Here is a 19,348-nt window from a genome sequence, read left to right on the forward strand (position 1 = left end):
AGCGTCGGTGTGCTCAGAGGGTCCACCACATGTGGGATCCCAAGATGGCACTGAGCTCTGGGGGAAGGGGGGAAGCACTCCCTAGGCCTAGACCTCCAAGCACGCTGGCCCCCTGACGTGCCTGCCTTACCTTCCTGGCCGCGATCATGGAGCCATTGGGAGCCCTGGGAGGCAGCAGCCGCTCGCAGCTGGAGCAGAAATCCATCTATGCCAGCCATGTTTGGGGGGGGGGAAACAAGACTCAGCAGGCAGGCACGAGCAGCTCCTTCTTCATCCGATGGCCAGCGACTGACCAACCGGACCCTGGCCCCTCCTACTCCCAGGAAAGAACTTCCCAAGACACCCCCTACCATGGCCTGCTAGACCCCCTAATTAACCCCTATCCTTGCTGTTTTTCTGCCCTGCTGCCCTGTCCTGCCAGCCCTGCACCTAGCCTACGTCTTACTCCGGGCTTCTCTTTACATAGAGCAAGTATGACATGTTTATTATTTTTTTGAAATTTATAACATTTGCCTTTTAGAATCACTTTAATTTTCTGAATAAAGTTCCACTTTCTGCTTGTTCCCTCTTCACTGCAGAGAGGAGTGTAGGCGGGGATAACACAATTCCATTCCTCCCCCAATCACAACGCACATAAACACCCACAGTAACCCTTAGACCCATCCACATCAACTCCCACACTTTCCACAAGTGACTCCCATAGCCCATCCTGAAACTACAGAGGTTCAAAGGATCATGGAACATGTAGTATCAGGACTGACAACGCAAGGAAACAGAAAGTCAAGGAGAACTTAGAAATGCAGCCAGGAGTAGTGACATCACAGACACAGAAACCGGTTTTAAACAGCTAAAGTAGGTAAGATACAGATAAACTGACACTGGGGTTGTGATTCATTTACATGCACAATGCTTCTGTTTTGGGGAGGAAAAGCTGGAGTTCTGCTTTAAGAATGAATTTTCATATCTTTTTTTATGGCTACTTACTATATATTCTGTCAACATATTATGTCTCATTGGTAGATATACCTGTAGCACCCCCTTGCTAAATTCTGGGCTGCTGTCATTCCTGAACTGTCCTGTAGGTCAGTCTGCGCTCCAGGGGTGCTGATTCCACCCCTGGGCGAAAGGTGGTGCTAGAGGGGTTCTGGCAGAGCCAGAACCCCTCAGCAGCCAATTAGAGGAGTTTTCCCTCGCGGGGCATGCTGGGGGAGAGTATATCTGTGGCAGACGCCATTTTGTGTTGTTCTTTGCGGGTTCCAGGTTCTAGGTGCGGCACCCACCTTCAGGGTGTGCGCATCCAACGGACCCCGGCGATGGCCTACTAGGCCGGGGTCACACGCTATGCTGAGCTCCATGTTCCTGGAAGGGGCCCCAGTGACTTACTGGGTTCCCAGCTCTACTGAGGAGATCCCAGGCTGGATGCCGTTTGATGGGGGGTCGGCTTGAGGAGAACCCGGAGGCAGGTTGTCCAACAGGGCTTGAACGAACCATCGGGGATCTGGTGACCGGGACAGGTACACTTCAACTGTCACCCGGTGACCCCTTACTTAATCTACTGGGAGGATTTGCTCAATCCGTTCGGTTCACTTAAAGTACTAGGCCTGTGGCAGAGGCCCTAGAGCCAGGCCTGTTCCTCCCTGCAACCTAAAGTGACACTTTGGCTGCCAGGCTTGTGGCAGGAGTCTGTCCGGGGGCACTTCACCCACTCTGGCTGAGTGGCGACGAACTATAACTACTACTACTGTGCTGTTGAGAGCAGGATTGCTCGGTTCTTATCAAGGCCTGATACTGCAAAGTTCTCTTCTGCTTCATCAACCTTTTTGCTATACCTCATGTTGATGTTGGCCATGTTGGGCCTGGAAATAAAGCATTTGAAAATCTTTATTCATTGACTGGACATTCGCTCACTACTTCGCTTACTACTCTGCTCATCAACTACACCCCTAGACAACACTGAGAGGTAACTTAATATGCCGATCCCAACAACAACCAGCGGCTCCTGATGGAGTAGCGCTACATACCCATGGGTGTCCGCAGAACTTTTTCATGGGGGGCACCATTTTAAGGTTACCCATGCTCCGGCCCCTTTTGACAATGCAATGAAGGAAAGGGGCTTAGCTGTGACGCACAAGTATTTATTTTTAAAGGGGAAACGGCAGACATTATTCCAGGCGTGTGCTATGTACAGGGTGTGTAATCCAGGCGTGTGCTATGTACAGGGTGCGTAATCCAAGGCGTGTGCTATGTTCAGGGTGCGTAATCCCAGGCGTGTGCTTTGTACAGGGTGCGTAATCCCAGGCGTGTGCTATGTACAGGGTACAGATTCCAAGAGTGTGCTATGTACAGGGTGCACATTCCAGGCGTGTGCTATGCCAGTATGCATACCCAATCCCCCCCACAGAGCTCTCTTCCCCCCACAGAAGAGAATTGTCTATAACTCACAGTGGCAGGTCAGGCTAATGGCACAGGCTCCTGTTTATGCACGTTGCAGGCTTGAGGGGCTGTGGATAACCCACCCCTCCTATGTGGTATATGCAGAGCTGGGAGAGTAGGAAGGGTTTTGTGTGTGCTGACTCCTGATGCTAGAGACCAGTGCTGTCTTAACATCGGACAATGAAAAGCCCTGGCGGCTGCCGCTCACAGTGCAATCTTCCTTCCTGTGCCAGGTGCTGACATTGTGCGCGATGCGTTTGGGTGATTAGGGTGTGCGTGCCTGGGCACAACCCGTGCACACGCCTATGGCAGACACTTTGCTGATCCCTGATTCCAGGGGGAGCACTTGCCTCCCTTGCCCCTACCTGCGAATGCCCATGGATATACCCTCACATTAAAAAAATATATGGCATGTTAAGCAATTTTTGCATGCAGTTATTCTTTTATTTTACTTACTGTTATATTTTCAAATATTTAAAAGTATCTTTGTAAAAGAAAATGTAAAACTTACCAAGATCACCTTGACAGACATCCGTTCTTGAAGCACCGCCTAATATAAACTCTGGGTCCTTTACAATTTCCTAGAAAAGACAATACAGAGGCATGAATGTGTGTTTTTGTTTTTTTACCTAAAGTGGAGTTCCAGCTACAAACCTTATTTATTTTATTTTATTTTTTTAAGTCAGCAACTACAAACATTGTAGCTGCTAACTTTTAATAAGGACACCTGCGATGTTGTGCCCCTCCCCCAGGCCGGTCCGTTGGGTGCAGGCGCCGCCATTCTAACTAAGGGAAAACGGCAATGGAGCCTTGCGGCTTCACTCCTGGTTTCCTACTGTGCAGCTTGTCTTCTGGGACATACACAGGTCCCAGAAGACAGCGGGGGGGCTTGCCGAACAAGAGGATATGGCATTCTGCGCCGCAACCTGTCTGGAACGGAAGTATACTTAGTACTTCATTAGAGGTGAGTTAGAAAAAAAAAGTTAGCCAAAAACGAGTGGTAGAGGGGTCCTTTAAGACAAAGTTCTAAAAATGGGTTAACCTCCGCTTGTAAAGCCTTCCCCTTCCTTTCAAACATATGTGGCTAGAGAGCTGAACAATATGCAGGACCCCCTGTTTTTTTATGTCAATCATTATCATTCTAGTGATTTTAAAGGAAGAGGTCAAGAAAACAGCATAGGGGCCCTCATAAAACTACCAACCTACTGTATAAGGAAGGGCCACTGTCCCAAAAAAAAACACTTTCCTTCTTCATGGATCATGGGAGTAAAGGCATGTAGAAGTTAGTGGATTATATCCAACTTAGACAAGTTTTTGCATTTTTTCTGTTTTAAATAGAACATTTTAATGGTTTTATCATTCTAATGGTTAATCTGGATGGATTGTCTTTTTTCAACCAGACTATGTAACTACGTAATTAACACAAACAAAAAGCTATTGTGCCACTCTAAACAGGCAAAGCTTGCTCTCCCTTTCACACTCCACATTCCTTTTTACCCATCACTATGATGGGCTGCCTTGTTAGGCCCCCTTTCACATGATCGGCCTACTCGGACCTGCCTGCTTATTTTTTAGGCGGATCTGAGCGGGCCCACTATTGACTTTTATGGGCAGGCGGATGTCAGCGGAGATGTGTCTGCTGACTCCCGCCTGCTATCCAATATGACAAGATCCGCTCAAAACAGACGGATGGCGATATGTTCACCATCCATCCAGCTGATCAGATTGGATGGGATGGGATCAGATGAAAATGGACAGGCAGATCTGCACAGTGAGCAGAGATGGACCTGTCATTCGCCATGCTCAGTGGAGATCAATCGAGCGATCCCCCCGCTGAGCTGGCAGGGGGCAGGCAAGCACTGTCACTACATATAAGTGCTAGAATTTTGCAGGTTCAGATAGCCCAATTCTTGACTGTAGTAGAAGGAAAATGGAAAATTGTATACTCACCTTTCCGTAATTTTCCTTTCCTGACGCATCTTCATTGCAGCACACACTGGGATGTGACTCCGCCCCCACAACCTGACAGGATTGGTTAGCTATAAATTTGAAGAGGGAACACCCTGCACCATTCTCTGTATATATCTGTGTGCTGCCATGAAGATGCATCAGGAAAGGAAAATTACGGAAAGGTGAGTATACAATTTTTCGTTTTCCTGACGCATTCATGGCAGCACACACTGGGAAATAACTCGCCAGTCGGGAGGGTTTAATGCAATAGTATTTATTTCCTAGCGAGCAGAAGAATTTGCCCTGATGATGGATCTACCAAAGTCGGCTGTAGACAAAAGAGTCCACTCTATAGTGGGAGATAAACGTATGCCTGGAAGACCAGGTTGCTGCCCTGCAGATGGATTCTGATGAGACACCACAATATGCTGCCCAGGATGTTACCACTGCCCTGGTCGAGTGCGCTCTGATGCCTTCCGGAACTGCAAGTTGTTGAATAGAGTAAGCCTTCTCAATAGCTTTGACTAGTCAGGAGGCGATAGTACGAGAAGTAGCTGCTTGGCCGCGTCTGGCTCCGTGCGGAATAACCAAGAGGGCATCTGTCTTTCGAAGGTGAGTGGTAGCTGAAAGATAGCTGGATATGGTAGATTTAATGTCCAGAGCGTGAGGTTCACCATTCTCATCAGTAAGATGTGGGAGGACGATGTCAGAAGAATGGACTGGAGGCTTTCCATCTTGAAAGCCTCTATTTACTTCTTTTGCATCAAGAATAAAGGGGAATAAAATCCCCTGCCCCTTAGGTGCGGAGGAACCTCTATGACTGCCCCCTTCTGAATTAACTCCGAGACGTACTGAAGAAGCAGCTTCCTCTTGTCCAGGGAAGAAGGTACTTTGGTAGGTTGGAAGAAACTTCCTGGTAATGCCCCCATAAAGTTCCAGTTATGGCCATAATTGACCGTGGAGAGTGTCCACGGGTCCCTTATGTGCTCTGCCCAAATCCGTGCAAAACTCCTAAGCCTGGCGCCCACCTGTGCTGGGTGGGCAGGCGAGCCTTCAAAAGGACTTCTGCTGGTCCCCGGCGGTGATGGCCTTGGATTTCTGAACCCACATAAAAGAAGGACGAGTAGACTTCCAATCTCTTCTGAATTCCTTGCCGGGCGATAGGATCTAACTTCCCTGTATCTGTCCGGCAGATTGCGCCTGAAGGCAGGGCCCTTCTGAGGCTTGGGTCTTCTGTCTTCTGAGTCCAGTTTCGCACCGAACGGGTTTGTGCCGTCATAAGGTATCTTGCACCAGTTTGATTTTGAACCAGTGTCAGCGACCCAGGGTTTCAGCCATAAGGCTCTGCGGGCCATCACTGAGGCTATCATGGATCTAGTGGCGGAGCGAATGATATCCACTGAGGCCCCTGCCATTAAATCGCCTGCTAGCCTGATTTCTTGTAGGGAGGAGATTACTTTGTTCTGGTCAGCCCCTTCTAGGAGGGCTTTCTCAGCACTGGCTGCCCATGAAGTGATGGCCTTAGCCATGGCCGCTGTGGTAATAGCTGGTCTGCAGGCCACCCCGCCGTGGAGTACGCTTTCTTCAACTCCAAGTCGATCTTACGATCGAGGACATCTCGGAAGGTGACGGCATCTTCTATCGGCAAGGTGAAATGCCTAGCGAGCCACATAAGGGATGAATCAACAATGGGAGCATTAATAAGGGAGGTGACCTTGGACTCCTTTAGAGGGTACAATTTAGCGAGCTTGTTGGACAGGCTAGGCCGCTTGTCTGTTTTTTCCCATTCGTCCTTAATGAGATCCTCCAGTTCTTCAATGAATGGAAATAGCTTGGGATCTCTTCTTAGCTCAGGGAAGTATTTCCCAACCTTTTGAGGTTCCTCTATGGCTTCTTCCCAGCCAATAGCCTCTTTAACGGAGCGGGCACAAGGCTCAACTAAGCCGAAATCAAATCCCGATGTTGGCTCACGTTCTTCGTAGTCAGAGTGGGTCTCTGCTAGCTGAACATACGAGCCGGGAGCAGATGAAGGGCCCGGGATAGGATTACTAGGCAGAGCCGAGGTCTCCAGGATTGACTCCCGTACTGACTCCCTTATGAGCTCCGTAGCCACTCTGGCGTCCGCCTCCTTTTCTCTGGTCGCCTCGTTAAAACAGGTGCGACAAGCTAGTATTCCTGGCAATGCAGTAGCACGCAGCAAGCGTTTGCTGCAGGACGGGTATGATAATGTTCGCGGTGAACTGAGGGTGACCGCCTGCGGTGAGACCGGCTACGACGGGAGCGGCTGCGGCGTGATTGGCTATGCCTTGACCGATAGTGACGGGAGGGTGATCTTGACCGACTTCTGCAGGACCGCTTGCTTGATGTATGGCTGGATCTCCCTCTCTGCTGTGGGCTTGCGTCTCTAGGCCTGATGGGACTGCAAAAACAATGCAGTGTTAGTGGCCGGCACTCTTTTGTCTCTTCACTACTTACCTACCTTGGACGGCCTCCTTACCTTGTTTGCTGGTGGTGGTCTGCGAGGGCAGTGGGCTCCATGAAAAGATGCAGGGATAGCAACAGGTGTCTGAAAAAGGCAATAAAAGATGTTTATCCAAGGAGAGAAGTGAATAGGGCAGAAGGGCCTGGAAGGAGGGAAGCCCCCAAGTACCTGGAGAGTTTTCCTAAATTTTTTAGGCAGAGCAGCAGCCTAGAAAGAGAAAAGACAATTTTAGCCCATTTTATATCTGGCGCCGTTGTCGCGATGCTGATGACGCACACGCGCATGCACAGTGGCGTTCCGCACCACCCGCCACCATCTTGGATGAGGGCGAAGGGAACCGCCAACGCCATCACCCCGCTGCGCGCATGCGCAGAGCGGCCAGGGGACCCGCTGGCAGCCCTGAGAGGGAAAGCAAAGCCCAGCAAGCTACTGGGCAACAAAAAACAAGCAAAAATAAAGAAAAAGTTGAAGGGAAAAGTGCCAGCCCAGCAACCTTATAGAGGAAGCAATAGAAGAGCAAAAAAGGAGCAAAAGAGGAGCCATGCCAACACTAAGCTTATTTAAAGCTTGTAAACAAATGCCAGGATAACTGCCAGGATGAGACCTGAACAAACCCTTGAGACCACCAGACCGGGGTTCCCACCATAGAGCTCTCTGAGTTTGGCACGTCGAGTTCCTCGGTCGTGTGTACGGGGCCTTAGAGACTGTACAGGAGGGACTTTCAAACAGGAGAGGCTTGAACCTGCTGGAGCGATTGCGGTAAGAGGCAAATCTTCTTGTAACATCCAGTCTTGTCAGGTGAGAATAAAAAAGAGAATGTTGCGGGATGTTCCCTCTTCAAATTTATAGCTAACCAATCCTGTCAGGTTGTGGGGGCGGAGTCACAACCCAGTGTGTGCTGCCATGAATGCGTCAGGAAACAAGAGTTGCTGGAGTAATGTGTTTTCTTTACTCCAACAGAAACCTTATGCCGCGTACACACGGTCGTTTTTCAGCATGAAAAAAAATAAATTTTTAAAAACGTCATTTAAAATCATCGTGTGTGGGCTTCACATTGTTTTTCGGCTTCTGAAAAACGTAAAAAAAAAAATTCGAACATGCTGCATTTTTTAATGTCGTTTTTGAAAATGTAGTTTTTCGGGTTGTAAAAAATGATCGCGTGTGGGCTAAAACGACGTTTTAAACCCGCGCATGCCCAGAAGCGAGTTATGAGACGGGAGCGCTCGTTCTGGTAAAACTACCATTCATAATGAAGTAAGCACATTCATCACGCTGTAACAGACAAAAAGGCTCAAATCGTCTTTTACTAACACGGAATCAGCTAAAAGCTGCCCAAAGGCGAATAGAACTTCCCCTTCAGAGTGCCGTCGTACGTGTTGTACGTCACCGCGCTTTGTTCATCATTTTTCAAAAACGATGGTGTGTGGGCAACATCGTTTTTAATGATGAAGTTGGAAAAATTTCGTTTTTTGGACATGCTGAAAAATGTCATTTTTTTTCATGCCGAAAAACGACCGTGTGTACGCGGCATTACATGCACTACTGTGTGTTGTGCACTGCATCAAAAAATGCCACATTAACATTTTTATCTATTCTTAATCATTGGCAGCTCTGCTCTGCAGTGGTCTGATATATGGCAGCATAGTAAAATCAGGAATATATTTATAGCCAATAAGGTGACTACATTGGTCAATCAACTACCACTTAAAGGGGTTGTAGAGGTTCACAGATTATTTAAAAACAAAAAACAAACATGTCATACTTACCTCTACAGTGCAGTTCATTTTGCACAGAGTGGACCTGTTCGTCCTCTTCTGGGTTCCCACGGTGGCTCTCGCAGCTCTTCACCGCAAGAGCTAACCCCCTCTGGGAAGCGCTCTCCCAAGGGGGTTAGCTTGCAGGTGCGCTCCCGTGCCATACAATCGGTGTCCATAAACGCCAATTGTATGACTCGGACGCACCCCCCGGCGGCCGCGTCATTGGATGTGATTGACAGCAGCGGGAGCCAATGGCTGCGCTGCTATTAATCATCCAATGAAGAGCCAACAAGACCAGGGGAAAAGCAAAGCGGGATAGCGGCCACATAGAGATTCAAGCCTCAGGTAAGTAAAACGGAGACTCAGTGACTGCAAGGTGTTTTTTCACCTTAATGCATAGGATGCATTAAGGTGAAAAAACACGAAGGTTTACAACCACTTGTACCCTGCCGCAGCAAATGTACTGCAGCAGGTCGGCAAGTGGTTAAAGTGTATCTATAGCCAAAACTGTCAAAACCAGATGAAGAGGCACAGCTCAGAAACAGGTCAGTGTAGTAGAAGTACTGTACTTGCTCACCAAGGTTAGAGTGTTTCTTTGCACTAGCTTGGGACATTATTGTAATTTACTTTACTGAGGCTCTCAGTGTTCAAAGTGTTGGAAAAGAACAGCATGTAATGCAACAGTAATGTAAAGTCGCTGCAGTGTAATAATTAGGGATAAGCCAAACACCCCCCGGTTCAGTTAGCAGTTAGCAGCAGAACATGCGAACAGGCAAAACATTTGTTCGAACACCGTTAAAGCCTATGGCCCCGTACAGACGACCGAACATGTCTGCTGAAACTGGTCCGCGGACCAGTTTCAGCATACATGTTCGGTCGTGTGTAGGCCCGAGCAGGCAGGATTCCAGCAAACATTTGCCCGTCGGGCCTTTTCCCAGCGGGCAAATATTTCCGGGCTTGTTTTAAAACAGCCGCTGGAATCCTGTCCCCTCGGACATGTTCGGTCGTCTGTACAGACCTACCGTACATGTCCGAGCGCCCGCCATCCCTCGCATGCGTCGAATGACTTCGACGCATGCGTGGAAGCATTTAACTGGCAGGCCCGCCCACGTCGCCGCGTCATCGTCGCGGTGACGGCGCGGACACGCCCCGCGTATTGTTTACGCGTGGATTTCTGTATGATGGTGAGTACAGCCACCATACAGAAATCCCCGGGCAGAGATGTACGGTGAAAACGGTCCGACGGACCGGTTTCATCGTACATGTTTGCTCGTCAGTACCCGGCATATGAGACACAAACGTGAAAAATCAAAAGTGTTAATTTAAAGGTTAACCGGTTCCCCACCGGCTCCTGTACATATACGTCGTCAGAATGGCACGGCAAAGTAACGTGTGTGTATGCAGGACCCGTGGACTCTATGTCCGCCGGTGTCTCGCGATCGGGTCACAGAGCTGCAGAGCGGGGAGAGGCAAGTGTAAGCAAGCATCTCCCCTTTCTGCCTAGTGACACTGTCACTGATCGTCTGTTCCCTCTCATCTGGAACAGTGATCAGTGACGTGTCACTCGTAGCCACTAGGGATGAGGCGAACACCCCCCGGTTCAGTTTGCAGCAGAACATGCGAACAGGCAAAAAATTCATTCGAACACACGAACACCGTTAAAGTCTATGGGACACGAACATGAAAAATCAAAAGTGCAAATTTTAAAGGCTAATATGCAAGTTATTGTCATAAAAAGTGTTTGGGGACCCGGGTCCTGCCCCAGGGGACATGTATCAATGCAAAAATATGATTTAAAAACTGACTTTTTTTGGGAGTAGTGATTTTAACAATGCAACAATAAAAGTGAAATATTCCTTTAAATTTTGTACCTGGGGGTGTCTATAGTATGCCTGTAAAGTAGAGCATGTTTCCCGTGCTTAGGAAATGTCCCTGCACAAAATGAAATTTCTAAAGGAAAAAAGGCATTTAAAACTGATTGCGGCTATAATGAATTGTCGGGTCCCGGCAATACAGATAAAAGTAATTGAAAAAAAACAGCATGGGTTCCCTCCTTAGTCCGTTACCAGGTCTTCAGGTCTGGTATGGATATTAAAGAGGAAGTAAACACTGAAAAAAAAAAAAAACCTGCAAGACTGTTAGTGCCTTTTCACACAGGGGCAACACGACTTTCAGTGTGACTTTGGGAGGCAACTTGAACACGACTTGAGTATGAATGACAACGCGTCTTGGGGCGACTTCAGCGCGACATACAACGCGACTTGAAGTCGGCCTCAAGGAGGGGGCTCGTCCCCACCCCCTTTCCTGACCGGCTGGTCTGCATGCTCAGATAAGGGTCTGGTATTGATCTAGGGGGACCCCCACGCCGTTTTTTCGGCATAGGGGTTCCCCTTGAAATCCATACCACACCTAAGGGCCTGGTATGCTCTTGGAGGGGGAACCCATGCCGTTTTTTTTATTTAAAATTTGGCATGGGGTTCCCCTGTGGGAGGGAGGGGTTTACCTTAGAGCCAGTTCACACAGGGGCGACCTGGGATCCGACTTTAGGTCGCCCCTAGTCGCCTAAAGTCGCGCCGCATGAAGAAATTAATGTAAGTGAATTGGCCTTGCTTTAAAAAATAAAAAAAATTGACGTCCCTGTCACACAGTTGTGCAAAAATGTGGTCCTTGGGTGGTATTCGTGCCTTCACCCCGTAAAGTGCAAGTGTAAGTGCAAAAATACATATTGATTGTGTCTGATATTCTTATCTGTTTTATTCTGACACTTCCTGTATTATCTAAAGTGTCTCATTAGCCCTCGGTTCTTGTTTGCACTACACAATAATTAGAGCCGGTTCACACTGGGGCTACTTCCTGTAAAGTTGCCTCACTGTGAACGGGGATCCGACTTGGAGGCAACTTCAAATCAAATGGGTACAAGTCGCCTACAAGTCGGATTGAAGTAGTACAGGAACCTTTTTTCAAGTTGGAGCGACTGCAGTAGTGTGCATTAAGACGGCTCCATTCTTGCTTTCATTAAAACTACCTCTAGAAGGTTATGGTGTAAAGGCACCACCAACATCCAAAGGCCAATTGTGTCAACTTTTATTTTTTTATAGCACGGCCAATTCTTGTTTTTATTAAGAATACCTTTTGAAGGTTACGGGTTGAAGGCACCACCAACACCCAATGACAGTTTTTCTGCACCTGTTACTTCTATGCAAAGTCTGCGGAAAAGACACCAAACTTTATTTTAAAATGTTTTAATCTTTGCCTTAGTGTACTATAATTTGTCTCATTCACGTTGTTTTACTAAATAAAGAAAGCTTAAAAATAGCTTACAGCTTATAAATGTCATTTTTGCTGCAGCAGGTTATGTACACGGTATAAATGCGCCACTTTACAGGAAGACTAAGGGGGCCCCCCAGGCACGATATTTAATGGATTTTTTCATTTTTATTGTTTCACTGCTCCTTTCAAAATCATCTTTTAAAAAAAAATGCATTGGTACATGTTCCCCAGGGCAGTACCCGGGCCCCCATGCCTTTTTTATGGTCAATAATTTGCATTTAGGCATTCAAAATGGGGACTTTTCAATTTTTCTGTTCGGATTCCATACACGTCAATGGGGTTCGTCGTTCGTCTCCAAACTTTTGCTATGTTCAAGATTTCTAGTGCAAACCGAACCGAGGGGTGTTTGACCCATCTCTACTCAGGGCTAAGCCTGAGCAATGGAATTTGGGTCAGGTTTTACTAGGATTCAGGGCTGGGTGACTCCACCTGACAGCTCTCTGTTGCCTCCCACTGGTCAAGAAGGTTGAAAAATCTTCTAGAATTAGAGGGTGAAGGTTAGGAGGAGATGCCTTGAATATTTATAGAGCCTGAGCCAATCCTCAGAGGTAGGATGGCAGTGGGCTGAGACCAACCCATAAATAGGAATGGGCCATGCCAGCAGGGGCAGTTAAGTGGAATATTGAGATACAGTGTTGAGGAGGCTGTCAGTGGCCCTCAGGGGTACCCCCTAGTCTGGGGGGGGGAGAGTGTCCTGCCTTGGGCTGGGGCTCGGGTGCTGGAAGGATCCATCTAAAACACACAATAGGAGTCTTTCCTGGAGGCATGGGAGCAAGAGAGAAAACAGAATGAGTAGTCAACACAGTGGTGACTAACAAAAAGGGAGACTGCCACATGTAGGCAGTCTCCTGTGAAGACAGCGTTGTGCTTAATTCTACAGTCTTTCCCTAGAGATCTCCTGAGAGTCAGTCGGGTGGACTGGTGAAGAGTTAGTCTGGTGGACTGGTGTGGAGAGTTAGCCTGGAGGGCTAGTAAAAGGGGCAGCTGCAACCAGGTGGGTGGCAATGCGTGAAGAGGTTATGCTGGGATCAGTGGCCACAGAGGAGAAGTTACAAGCCGTTTCACTGCAACACAAAGAAGGGCTACGAGTTCCTGCCTGTAATGGACTATTGCTAATCTGTCAGATCATTCAAGTGAATCAGCTGGAGCAAACAAGTATGTGCAAGATGAAAGTGAAGGAGTATATATGTGTATAAAGGAAGGTGTCCCTGAAGTTTTGCTGCAGTCCAGTGGGCATCTGATAACCTCCCATTCCTATCCAAGTTATTAACCCTCAATAAAAAAACAACAGTCACTGACTGTTCTCTGACTATGGGTGCTTGTGGAAATTTGGTGTGCCTGGCTGTGCAGGAGTGGGGGATCCAAGTTCATCAGAAGTCCCTACGGGGGTGTGCTACACGTACAAGGATTTCTGTAATTTTAGTAACCTGTCCATTTTCAATATGAAGACTAGCACATATAAACAAGTACTCTAAGGCCGCGTACACACGGGCAAACATGTACGATGAAACCGGTCCGCCGGACCGTTTTCACCGTACATGTCTGCCCGGGGATTTCTGTACGATGGCTGTACTAACCATCGTACAGAAATCCGCGCGTAAACAATACGCGGGGCGTGTCCGCGCCGCCGCCGCGATGATGTCATTTGACGCATGCGAGGGATGGCGGCCGCTCGGACATGTACGGTAGGTCTGTACAGACGACCGAACATGTCCGAGCGGACAGGATTCCAGCGGGCTGTTTTAAAACAAGTCCAGGAATATTTGTCCGCTGGGAAAAGGAACGGCGGGCAAATGTTTGCTGGAATCCTGTCCGCTCGGGCCTACACACGACCGAACATGTCTGCTGAAACTGGCCCGCGGACCAGTTTCAGCAGACATGTTTGGTCGTGTGTACGGGGCCTAACACTTATTGAAAAGGTAAGTCCATTCAACAAAAATAAAGCACAACAGCGCTACTCTATAGGTGGTGTTATCACTCCCACCAAGCAGTCCAAAAATCAAAAATCAATGCTGAGAAGCAGATGAGAAATCTCCCAGAAGGAGTGTTGAAAAGAAAGAAAAATAGCAGCGTGCACCATCCACCAAAAATCTTCTTAACTGGTTCCGGACCGCCGCCTGTACATATACGTCGGCAGAATGGCACGTACAGGCACATTGGCGTACCTGTACGTCCCTGCCTAGACGCCGGTCGGGGGTCCGATTGGACCCCCCCCCGGTACATGCGGCGGTTCGGTAGGCTCCAGAAGCGATCCGTGATGAGGGGGCGGCTGTCCGTTTTCAGCTCCCCCTCTGCGATCGCTCTGAGCCAATGACTGAACTCCCCCCTCCTCTTCCTGTGTTTAGTGTAAACACAGGAAGAGGGAAGTGTGTGTTCTCTCCTCGTGGTTATCATATCGACCACCGCTGCGGAGAGAAGACATCACAAACGTAAGTTGCACCTAACAGCACACTGACACCTGTACATTAGGCACATTTAACCCCCCCAAGTCACCGCCGATCGCCCCCCCCCAGTCTCCTGTAACATTGTCACTGATTGCAGGGATCATTTATTTTCTGATTTCTGCATTTAGTGTCAGTGTTACAGAAAAAAGTGTCAGGGCAGTTAGTTTTAGCCCCCTTTAGGTCCAGGGTAGCCCCCTACCCCCCCCTAATAAAGGTTTAACCCCTTGATCACCGCCCTAGTTAACCTTTTCACCCCCTATTGCCAGTGTCACTAAGCGATCGATTTTCTGATCGCTGTATTAGTGTCACTGTTGCCGCTAGGCAGTTAGTTTTTTTTGAGGTTCGCCGCCAGGTTCTATAGCATTAGGTACCCCCAATAAATAAAGTTTTTTTTTTTTTTTTTTTTTTTTTTCCATAAAAGATTTTTATTTATGCAAAACATATCATGAGATACATGACAAGGTAATTATTACAAGACAGAAAAACATGAAGACTGCATAATACAAAACACCACAGAAAGGCATCAATCAACGTGTTTAAACCACGAATGAGGCATAGAAAGTTAAATAAGCAGAAGAGGGCGGAGGATCTTAATTCTCTGTTTTCCCCTCCCCCCGCACCCCTCCCCGCCAAGCGCAGGAAGGGGAGGTGATGTAAGGCCTCATTCTCGGTCAAAATTTAAAGGGTGTCATATCATGTAAGTAATGGGGGCAAGTGTCTACATAGAGAAGAAGGAAAGGACGGAAAGGAAAGAGAGGAAGGGATGGGGGAGGGAGGGGGGAGAAGAGAAGTGAAAGGGGGTAAATAAAGCCAAAGCAAAAGCGCAGAGGGGAAAGAACAGGGAGAGAGGGAATGAGGGAGTGGGTCCACGCCTGCCCTCCCCCCCACACCGTCGGGAGGAGGGAACTCCCTCAACTCCGTCGGCTCATGAAACATACTGTCGGTAGCGATCGGTGGTAACAAAATGGTTCCAGTAAGCCCAAGTAAAGGAGAATTTCTGCACTCTATCCTGGGAAATGTGAATCAGCTCCTCCATTTCTTTTATCAGAGAGATCCGGGCCAGCCATTCTCTTATTGTCGGGACATCGGTAGAGCGCCAATGTCTGGGAATGCAAACTCTGGCAGCATTGACCATGTGCATGGCCAGGGACTTGAAATAATATTTTTTGGGAATCGATGAATGATGCAGAAGGAATTGAGAAGGAGTGTAATCCAGGGTGTAGGTGGTGACATGTGAGATAAGGTCGTGGACCTCCCTCCAGAAAGGCTGGAGGGCGCCACAATCCCACCACACATGGAGCATAGTCCCCACTCCCTTACCACATCTCCAGCAAGTGTCGGGGATATTTGGGGAAAATTTATGAAGGCGCGACGGGGTTCTGTACCATTTGGTAAGCACTTTGTAACCGTTCTCTTGAACAGCCACGTTCGCAGAGCCCTTATGGGCGAATTCATAAATAGTGTGCCAGTCCTCAGCTGACAGGGAGGCCTGAAGGTCCTTGTTCCATGCGAGCTGTGGTGGGGATGGTGTTTGCGGCTGGCCTTCCATTAAGATGGTATACAAAAGAGAGATCAGGTGCCTTTGCGGCGTTTTGCGATGGCACAGAGACTCGAAGGGCGTGAGTTGTCGCGTCCAGAGCGATTGGTCCGCCACGGACGCGAGAAAATGTCGAATCTGTCTGTAGGTCCAGAACGAAAATGAGGCTGTCTTAGAGCTGGCTTTCAAGGCTTCAAATGACAGAGGTCTCCCAGCGGAGAAAAATTGAAGGGCCAGTATGTCCTCAAAGGGCCATTCCTGACTCAAAAAATCCACCGACACGATAGGTGGGAAATCGAGATTCACCCGCAGGGACGTCAGAGGGTTCGGTTGGGAGGACGGGGGACCTAACGTTGAAGCTTTCTTGAAGACTAGAAGTGAAGGGTAAATGAATGGATGAGTCTGTGAGGATTGAGGCCAATTCCTGGGAGGTAGCCATGGGAGTAGGTGTAGGGGGCTTGGAGAGAAGCTTCTCTCCAGGAGGACCCATAGCTTCCTTGAGGCGTGGATATTCCAGTCAGCTATCCTCGTGAGATGGCATGCACTATGGTACTTCTGAAGATCTGGGAGGCCAATGCCCCCTCTGGATTTCGGTAAAGTGAGTCTGGAGTACTTTATTCGTGGCTGGGACCCCCTCCAGAGGAAGGTTGAGCATGCCTTTCTATATGATGTGAAGAATCCCGAAGGCAAGGAGATGGGAATGGACTGTAGCAGGTAGAGTAAGCGTGGCAGAATTATCATTTTAATCAGGGCCGAACGACCGAACCAAGAGACATTCAAACCCATCCAATCTCTAAGACATGATTGAGCTTTAAGAAGGGCTGGGTGAAAATTCTTCGTGTACAGGTCCGCCAGGTTGGGGGGTATTTGAATACCAAGATAAGTGAGGGAGTCCTGAGTCCATCTAAAGGGGAAAAATTCCTGACAGTGTGACACTTCCATGGAGGGAAGGGAGACGTTAAGCGCTTGAGACTTCGTATGGTTAATTTTTAGATTTGAGAGGGAGCCGAAATGATCTAGGTCTTTGAGGAGATTGGGAAGGGAGATCCTGGGGGAGCGCAAGGACAGAAGAACATCGTCTGCAAAGGCAGCCACCTTGAACTCCCTCCCCCCCACATTGATCCCCAAAATATCTGGGTTGTCTCTCAGCCTATTGAGAAGGGGCTCCAGTGTAAGAATGTATATCAAAGGCGACAGGGGGCAGCCCTGTCGCGTCCCGTTGCTAATGGGAAAGACGTTCGACAGGTGGCCATTGACTTTAACCGCGGCCGAAGGACCCGCATACAGGGCCAATACATGCGACAACAAGCGGGGCCCCAGGCCCAAAGCTACTAGCACCTCCTGCATGTAGTCCCAGGCCACTCTGTCGAACGCCTTTTCAGCATCGAGAGACAGAAAAAATCCTTGGGTCCTTGAAGACGTGAGCCAATGGTGTAAATTCAGAGTACGGATGGTGTTGTCCCTGGCCTCCCGTCCAGGGACAAAACCCACCTGATCTAATGAGATAATACCCGGGATTAGTGGCGCCACCCTATTCGCAAGGATTTTCGCGTATATTTTTATGTCCACATTTAGGAGCGAAATCGGACGGTAGCTGGCCACTGCAGAAGGGTCCTTACCCTCCTTTGGGATCACTGTTATGTGGGCTGTCAGCATGCTGCCGGGCTTAATCTGAGGGTCGGACAGGGCATTAAATAAGTTCAGGAGCTTGGAGGTGAGTACCCCGCCAAAAGACTTGTAGTACTGCAGGGAGAAGCCGTCTGGGCCCGGGGCCTTCCCGGGCTTCATTTGTTTCACAGCCGCGGCTGTCATGGGGCTTTCCAGGGCGAGCGACTTTTGTGGGGAAATTGGTTTGGGACCATATCGAGAAAGAAAGTCCTTAATCTGCGATCTCCGCGAAGAGATCTTGGACTGAGAGCGAGCTTGGGGATTGAGATTATACAGCTTAAAGTAAAAATCTTCGAATTCCTTAGCAATGTCTCCGTTCTTAACTAGCCGGGTACCACCTCGGCCTTGAATGTGGTGAATCGTGGAGGTAGGCTTAGAGTTTTGTACCGAGCGCGCCAAAAGGCGTCCACTCTTGTTGCCCTGTTCGTAGAAGATCCTCTGCCCGAGAATATAACGCCTCTTAGCGCGTTTGCCCAGCTCCTCCATAAGAGAAGTCCTAGCTTGTGTCAAGTCTTTTAGGGTGGCCTGGGCATGGGACTTCTTGTGTGATGCTTCGAGCGACTTAATCGTCGCCATAAGGGAGTTTATGTGTTCCTGGCGTTGTTTCTTGGCTTTCGTAGCCAGGGCGATCAGCTCCCCCCGAATGACGCATTTGTGCGCCTCCCAAAGGGAAACCGGGGAGATCTCCGGGCTAGAATTCTCCGTGAAGTACTGTTGGATGCGCGTGCGGATTTGGTCAGTAACAGATAGATCCTTAAGCAAGGAAGAATTCAGACGCCAAGTCTTAGTTCTAGAGGACGTTTCGGGAAAAGTTAAGGTAACACTTATCGGGTGGTGGTCCGATAAAAACATCGGTTCGATTGTGGAATTCTGGAGGTAAGTCAGGTCCGATTGGGAGAGGAAAAAGTAATCGATCCTAGAGTACTTTTGGTGGGGGGCCGAAAAAAAGGTATAGTCCCTATCCGAGGGATACAGCATGCGCCAGACATCATGCAGGGACAGATTCTGTAGGCGTAGGTTGATTTGCCTCAATGATTTATAGGTCAAGGTGGAGGTACTGGTGGAGGAGTCCAGCAGGAGGTTCAGGGGGACATTAAAGTCCCCCCCTAGAAGCAAGAGTACCGACTTGAATGACGCTAAAAGGTCGCATGTAGTCTTGAAAAAGGCCACCTGGTGGTCATTGGGACAATAAATATTGGCCAGCGTGATAGGTTTAGATTCATAAGACCCCTTAAGGAAAATGTACCTACCCTCCGGGTCGATAAGGGAATCATCCAGAGTGAAATTCGCATGCTTGGACACCAGGATGGAGACCCCCTTCGTTTTGGAGCTAGGGTTAGTAGCGTGAAACGCGGTCCGATAGATATGATTAGCGAGTTTGGGAATGGCGTCCGAACGGAAGTGAGTCTCCTGTAAAAGAAGAAAATGGGCTCCATATTTGGAGAGCGAAGATAAAACCTGAGACCTCTTTTCTGGTAAGTTGAGGCCTTTAACATTAAGAGATACACATTTCAAGGATATGGGTGTCATAGTTAATGGTCAATGCTGCAGGGTCTGGTATCAGGGGGATGAGGTTGAGAACGATAGGCCTGAGGGTCAAGGAGCTAGAAGGGGGAGAGACGGCGGGGATAACCCCAGGGAGGACAGGCGCGGACCCAGTCGAAGGCACAGGAAGAGGGGAGATCAAGAAGAGAGGGGAGGTAGGGAAGAAGAAAAAAAGGCTAGGGGAAGGGGGAGGAGGAGGGGC

General features: G+C 48.7%; 1 protein-coding gene across 1 annotated transcript in view; it reads right to left on the reverse strand.

Moving 5' to 3' along the window:
• CAPN9 (calpain 9) overlaps window positions 1–19,348 on the reverse strand; it is a 1,050,568-nt gene that overhangs the window by 1,008,166 nt on the left and 23,054 nt on the right. The window contains exon 2 of the mRNA XM_040350717.1: window positions 2,945–3,014. Within this exon, the coding sequence (XP_040206651.1) occupies window positions 2,945–3,014 (70 nt within the window). The remainder of the gene's footprint in view (window positions 1–2,944; window positions 3,015–19,348) is intronic.

This window comes from Rana temporaria, chromosome 4, assembly GCF_905171775.1.
Source record: "Rana temporaria chromosome 4, aRanTem1.1, whole genome shotgun sequence".
Taxonomy (NCBI): Eukaryota; Metazoa; Chordata; class Amphibia; order Anura; family Ranidae; genus Rana; species Rana temporaria.